Source organism: Drosophila nasuta, chromosome 2R (assembly GCF_023558535.2).
Source record: "Drosophila nasuta strain 15112-1781.00 chromosome 2R, ASM2355853v1, whole genome shotgun sequence".
Lineage (NCBI taxonomy): Eukaryota > Metazoa > Arthropoda > Insecta > Diptera > Drosophilidae > Drosophila > Drosophila nasuta.
Window position 1 is genome coordinate 8,272,674 of NC_083456.1, and position 7,371 is coordinate 8,280,044.

General features: G+C 35.2%; 2 protein-coding genes across 4 annotated transcripts; both read right to left on the reverse strand.

Moving 5' to 3' along the window:
* Positions 1-685: 685 nt before the first annotated feature.
* On the reverse strand, positions 686-2,650 carry LOC132787006 (mitochondrial import receptor subunit TOM40 homolog 2). Its single transcript, XM_060793836.1, has 4 exons — positions 2,199-2,650; positions 1,815-2,140; positions 968-1,192; positions 686-909 (listed from the first exon to the last, which is right to left on the reverse strand). Exons 1-4 carry the CDS (start codon positions 2,478-2,480, stop codon positions 789-791), a joined length of 954 nt encoding a protein of 317 aa, XP_060649819.1. The 5' UTR covers positions 2,481-2,650; the 3' UTR covers positions 686-788.
* Positions 2,651-3,151: 501 nt separating this feature from the next.
* Positions 3,152-4,195, reverse strand: LOC132785942 (tabinhibitin 3). 3 transcript variants are annotated; one of them, XM_060792277.1, is made up of 3 exons: positions 4,035-4,195; positions 3,578-3,969; positions 3,152-3,524 (listed from the first exon to the last, which is right to left on the reverse strand). In XM_060792277.1, the coding sequence occupies exons 1-3, from the start codon at positions 4,167-4,169 to the stop codon at positions 3,251-3,253; spliced, it is 801 nt and encodes a 266-aa protein (XP_060648260.1). In that variant the 5' UTR covers positions 4,170-4,195; the 3' UTR covers positions 3,152-3,250. The 3 variants fall into 3 exon arrangements, with proteins under 3 accessions (XP_060648260.1, XP_060648261.1, XP_060648259.1); XM_060792278.1 differs by having other exon boundaries at positions 3,153-3,524; positions 3,578-3,994; positions 4,035-4,194; XM_060792276.1 differs by having other exon boundaries at positions 3,154-3,524; positions 3,578-3,978; positions 4,035-4,194.
* Between the last annotated feature and the right edge of the window lie 3,176 nt (positions 4,196-7,371).

Consider the following 7,371-nt stretch of genomic DNA (forward strand, 5'->3'; position numbering starts at 1 on the left):
AATCAAATGCAACGGCCAAAGACTCGGCTACTGCAGTTTTCGGTCATAAAAAAAAACTGAAGCAAGGAAAACAAGAGTGTTGCCAAAGGTTTATTATGCTGCACTTGAAAATATCCTGCAATAATAAAACTAAGTTTCAAGATAATCAAGTTTTGTTACTTAAATGAAATAAAACAAGTGAAATAACCATAAAAATAAAATCAACTATGTTTTATATGATATAAAAAATGTTCTCGCTTTTAAATACTCTCTTGGTTACATGAGCAACAGGGTATCGAAATACAAAAATAAATAAAATGGTAGCCATAATGTAGTTGCATGAGTGTGTCCCTGGATTGCGTATACTTAATGTGAAGCGTATGTGGCGTCAAGTTCTACGAAAGTGGCAAAATGTGCAAAGACCTTGTGTGCAAGTGTTTGTTGGATTTTTGAGAATTTTATTTATATGTTTTTGTGTCAAGTTTTAGTTGGATTTATACTGCAAAGTATCGCAAATGAATTTAGAAGTGAGTGCCAAGCAAAACAGGAAATGTCAATTAGTTTAGTCATGGGTTTAACATTAAGTGTAATTCGAGCCGTCGAACATATTTATAGAAGAACGCATCGTTGGATTATTCCACTCACACCTTTAATCTGACTTCATTTCATTACCGCTACTCAATATTGTTAATTAATAAACTACTAGTTATGCTGTAAAACCAAAAATTGTTTTAACCCTTGTACATCTATCTGATAATTTGGTAAAAAAAATATAATTCAAACATCACAAGAACATCTCTCAGCGTCTCTCAATCGCCGCGTCTCAAACCACTTGGATCTAGAGTAAATCGCATTCCGAAGGCAAAGCGATTTGTGGGTAAACTCATGACCACACTAAATCCCATCTGCAGTGGTAAATATGTCAAATATCTGCAAGAATAATGAATGCATAGAAAACATATTTATCACAAGTGAAATGGAGACAAACCGAGTCCACATGAAGCCCACAAGAGCATCCGAATCGATCATGCCATGAACAGCACAATTCCAGAAGTTCCATTGATAGCATATCGTGGCAATAGTTTTTCTTGTGCTGCGATTCCAGGCTAGTAAGTTGGCCATCTGAATCTGAGGATGAACACGCTGCCAATAGCTTACATCCAAGCCCTGGCGTGAAGCTGTTGCCGCAAACGAATAATTGTGATGAGAGTAGCTGAAGATAGGGAAAAGGATGTGTTAGAAAATTCTTAAATTCATGTTCGTGTTTGCTCACGAACGAAACTGAATAAGTTCATCCTCATCGTCCTTTTGTTTGAGCTGATCAAATTTGATATTTAGTTTGCTCTTGTTAAGTTGTTCACACTTGATATTTAGTTTGTAGAAGTTCAATTTGATATTTAGTTCGTTAATGTTTACATATTCAAAGAAGTCTATTGAACTGATGTGGCAACCACAAAGGTCCGAAACATTAAGATATGAAATGTTTCGGACTTTTATGATTGCTCAATAATTTCTTGAAAAAAAAAAATGTATATACATACATACATATATCAAACGATGAAGGTAATGAAACGACAGACGAAATAAAGCGAATAATCGATAATCGATTAACAATGTTAAATAAAATCAAAAGAAAAAATCGAACCACCTAGTTCACTGATCAAAAATGAACGAACAATAGATTGAACGATGTTTAACACTAGACTTTGTTACGTTATGCTTACACTCGCAAGGTTTTACGTTCTGTAGTCAACGCATCTGTTTACACCAGGATTGATAAAATTGATAGCAACAATTGACACTATATCAACTACTTTAAAATTATAACTACTTACCGCGCTGCAAAAGCCAAGTCTGTCATGAGTCTTTTGGGCTCGTTCCACTCCAGAAGCAGTTCACCGCCAATAGCCCAATGAGGACTGATCGAGCGCATGGCCGAGAGAGTGCAACGTCCATTCTCATTGCGAACATTGTAGAAATTAGCAGTCCACGTGTCGCTGGGTCGCGTCCACTCAATTGTATACTGTGTCTCGACTGGCACATCTTCGGCATGCTTTTGCAGCACGGCCTCCATGCGAAGCGGCTTGAAGGGATAGTAAATCATTCTCAAATTGGCTGCCAAAGTTGTGGGATGCACGTTGCCAATAATAGTTGGAGTAAGCTGAATGAAAATACAATTGAATGTGGCATATTTATGCAAGTTTTAATTGCAGACTTGCCATGAAATCGTCCTCCACTCGAAATGTGTAGACGCCGCCAAAACGAAAGCCAGCAGCTCGCACATGGCTGAGAACCCATTCGGCTGAGATGAACTTGTTCGGTGCCAATCGATGATAATAGTCCAGCTCGATGCCATCGTAGAACTTGGGCATCACATTGTGGGCCAGACTATGCAGCGATTGGACATTCCCAGGATTCTTGGTGTTCGAGATGCCGCCATAGCGTTCAAAGCAGGAAGGGAACTTATAGCCACCAAATGGTGGACAAGAATTACAGGACATGCCTTGCAAAATGTAAACCAAGTGAAGAACTCTTTCTGCGACTGCAGCGCAATCGATAAAACTAGATGCGAATACGAATTGAACTTTGCTTTAGGCGTGAGAAATTTTGGGCGTATTGTTTGTTTGTCGGGAAAAACGGTTACTATATATCTCCATTTTTTATAGTTTTTCTCGACGAACAGTAAACGAAATGTTACATAGATACAGTTCTCAGTTCTCGGTTGCAATCAAAAATGTATGGAAAAGTCGCAAAGCATCAGCTGCCAATTGTCATTTTATGCGCCATTTCATGCAACGCCTGTCAGCGAGAAGGCAAACGAAAACGGGAAGACGACACGAAAACAAAAAAAAAAAAAACTGTCATCCTTTTCGTCCTTTTGGCACACCATTAGGCGCATTTCACACTTTTTACATTATTTATAAGCCATACACTTTGCCTCGCTACTTTATCTCTCCCACTCTATCTCCTTTCTGTATGGTTCTCTGCTCGTCTCATTGGCGATTCGTTATTTCATGAAATATTTAAGGCAACCACGAGCCTGGCTGAGTTCCTGTTAAAGGATCAGCGACAAGGCGAAGCACGAAGCACTAAATAAGTGCTTGAATAGTTGGCTATATTTAACTTTGGCTATCGCACAATTTCGCAATTTCTTGCCTCCAAAAAAGTGATGACAGCCCAAGCGAAAGATACTTAAATTTATTGTCTGTCAAATCAATTCGTTATTCATAAGCTTTAAAGGTATGTGCAAGGCTTTCATCCTATTTTATGACTATTCTTGCCACATTCGAGCCAAGTGTAGTTTGGGTTTATGGTACACGTACTTTTCATCACTGTTGCATAGATTTGTGTATTCCATGTCTTTTCTACGGCATTTTACTCCAGCTTTTCTGCCCCATTCATAGATCCTTTCATCCTCCTGAATAGCTCTGTTAAAGGCACAACTGAGTATAACATAATTGAATATATCGTCTCTGTAATGCAAAACCGCGCAGCCAAATTTTGTATTATTCTCCAATAGCAGCAAAGCAGTATTCAAAACACCACTGAAATATAATAATTATAGCTAATCGTAGGATATTTTATATTATTTATTTACCTTTCTTTTTCCCCCACTTTCAATCTGAGGGTATCAAGTCTTGTTATTCTACTAATATCCTTGGACCAATCTTGAGCAATGCTCTTTATGGCATTTATCATATAAGTTGTGGAGTTACTATTTACAAAATTCGCTAGTCCAGCTAAATGACCAATCTGATAAAAGTTCTTTGAACTCATACAAGGTCTGGGTATAACTGCGCACCGGCTCGCGTCCAGTCGGGCAAAGTAGGCCAACTCCTTGTTCCAATACAATTTTCCCATGCGTGCTGCAACTGGCAAATTTCTATAAATTTCTCCCCCTGCAACGTTGTGACGCAGCTCATTAAGGACATCATCCACAATACTTCTATATTCATGCTCTCTCAGCAGCGTGGCTCTTTTAAAGCATTTCTTGATTTTCTGCAATGTGATTTATCTATTTAAATAGTACTATATCGGTCAGTATTCATACTCACTCCTGTATTATCGCAGGCCAGGTTGAAACTATAACAAGGACCCACTTCACAGTACACACTTGAATTCAATTCGCTTCCATGCAACACATAAACGAGGTAAAGTAAGTCAATTAGCCAGTGTAGCAACTGATTCATGTTAATTTTCAGTACTAACCATATTCCCGACTTGACCAACTATTTATAGATATTTGCTATCAAACTTAAAGCTCTGTTTCTTGCAGATGTTCATGTGGCTTTTAGCAGCTGGGAAATCGGATATCAATGAATGAAGTTCACATTTCTTGTCGAATAGTTCGGCAGCGAAGTGTCTATGCTCTTTAAGTCTGTAAAGTTAAGTTTGTTTGAAAACCCAGTTACATACAAAAATTAATTTATTAATATACATTTTTTAATAAAAACAGTTCAATAAACAGTATGGTATTATCGTTTAAATATTGATATACTACTATATTAAAAATATACCGTAGAATACAAAATATACCAGTTTGTCAACACAAGTTATTAAGACTTGACAGCTGGAGCTGTTTTTTGCCATATAAAATTATTGCTTAAATAACTTTCAAGATTTTAATTTTGAATATTGTGACTCAATATCAGTTGGATAAACCAATTGATTTATTTAACAAAATGTTATTAAGTGATAATCACAAGCTCTATCTATTATAGTACATTCATATTGAGCAAAATCCTCGTGTCCAAAAAAGAATATCTCAGTGAATAAAAGTTTAATTTTTAAGCAAATACCGCAGACTTACACAAAAGCCGCAACAAGAATGAGAACTTATTTGTGCACTTGCCATTTGCTTCCATTAAATAAGAAAGCGAATATGCCATTTGTTAGTGTAAGTATAATGACAGCGACAATGTCGCTGCTGCTGCTGCTGTTGGCCGTCTAAGCCGATTTCCAGTTGAGTTCATGAAAGCAAATGCAAAAGTTGTTTATTCAACAGCTAAGTCGCGGCTTGGACTTTAGCATTATTCTTTCCTTTTAAGAATGAAAATGCTCAGAGTGCAAAGGGGCAAGAGGCAAGAGGCTTCAGCAGGCTCTAGGGTCGAGAGGGGGAGACTTGTTCGTCCATTACTTATTTAGATGTCGCACTTAAATTTGTCACTCAACCAACAATCTCAGTTCGCAGTTCTGAGTTCAACCCTCCGACTTTGGTTCTCAGATTCCATTTCCATTTGCCGCCATTTGCTTTAATTTAATATGCTAAAATATTGCTGGCCGCATTCGCAATCGCTAAATCAAAGCGCAGCGACCACAAGACTTTTGTTAACCACAAAACAGACTCAAAAACAAGGAAGGGAGCAAATGCGTTGGCAATGGAGATGTAGATAGAAAGTTGGGGAAACAGATAAATAGATGAGGATGGAGAGACAACATTATAATCATGAGCAAATAAAGAAAGACACAATGACTTCAACAAGTTCTTTGATTTTTCGCTGAATAAAAAGTAATTATTGAAAATGCAACAAGCCCAAACACCATCCCATCTTATATTCTTATTTAATCTTTTCCATATAAAAGGGATTTCTTTGAATTACATTTTTAGTTTCCATAAAATCAATATACATATATTTATTTTTTCTCTTTCACTTGCCTTTATATTTCAGTAAAACTCTAATAGACCAAAAAGCGAGTTGGTTTTTTGCAAGTGAATGACGATAAACAATTGAATTTTCATTTAACACAAATTCACTTTTGTCTGTAGACGCCGTCAGGCACATGCCCCAAAGCGGCACACATTTAACTTATTCACTTTTTTAATCAATCTGAGTGGGAGGAGAGATGTGGAGGAAGTTGAGGCTGCACTCGATACAAAATACAAGTATTCCGGAGCATATAAATTAAAATTGAAATATATAAATGATAGCGCAAAAAAGCAGCAACACTTAAAATATTTACTGTCCTTTATTGTGGAAAATGTAAAACATTTCTCATATCAGTAAATAAAAAAGGGCTAAATAAACTAAAGGTGAAACTAGTTGATACCCTTTAATAATAAAACTTTTATGCTCAATGATTGATTACAAAAATATTGTTTCACTTTAACGAATTAGAAAGTTATCATAAATTGCTTAGATTAGTAATTTTGAAATTTATAGGGTATTCGGAATGAGAATCCGACTTTATTTCAATAACATTGCAATCTACAAAATGTATTTATTTCCATTTTTTTTTATTTGTTTATATGCAGCTTTTTATTCATGTTTGTGCAAAATGCTTACAAACGTGTTTATTTTTTAAATTGATCATTGTTTTTTATGCATTCGGCAAATAATTTAATTTTATTTATTACGCGTTACGTTACAAAACAAAAACTTTGCCAGCACAACGGAGGCGTTTGCAATAAATTTTAAATATATTTCTTTCTTTTTTTCTCTCTCTCTCTCTCTCAATATTTTTCATTACGCGCATTTGCATTGATGAACTTTTTCATCGTTCGCTCAGATAGCAGTTGAATGGGCGGCAGTGGGCGTGGCAGAGGCTGTTTGCAATACTTGAAAATTCGTTATCAATAAATGTTATTTGTGTGTTATGTAAACTTGTTGGATATAGCTCGAGGGAAATGCGCTTTCGATTGCGATTGCGATTGATACCAACAAAAATATTATAATATTGCAAGTTTCAATTTATTTTGGCACGAAAAGTGCAAGCGACAAACAAATTGTTAGAACAAAAAATTTGATTTTTATTAAACACATGTTCACAAAAAAGATAATCAAGCTTTTGAGTTATCAACGTTGTTTTTTCCACAAAAAAAATATAGAAACATTCTGATTATTAACTAAAACTCAATTAGTAAGCTTATCCAATGCGTGCATAAATCCATTTGTGAAACTGACAGCTCTTTTATACAGTTTTTAATTAATTCAAATTGAGTTTAATTGCTTGAAAAGAAAATTTAAAGTTTTTCCACAAAATCAAAGGAGGTTTTTTATTGATTTCAATTTGTAAATAATTGCAAGGATTTTATATGTTTGGTTTCAATTTATTTAACAACTTAACTTTTATTTAATATACGTACATATGTTCGCTATATTCAATATTAGCATTGAAGTTGATTTAGTTAATTTAATAGATTTGAATTTCATTCGAATCAAAATATTTTATATTGTATAACATAACAAGCAGGAAAGCTGCAGTCGAGTGTACTCGACTGTAAAATACCCGCTACCTATTTTCAATAAAGACAAAGCAGTGCGGTATTATTTTTATATATACCTAAAAAATACTTAAAATAACCCTTTAGAGATATTTGGTATATTGATATAAAACTACATATAGTCAAAATATGTCATAGAGTACAAAAAATACCAGATTGTCATTGAAAGC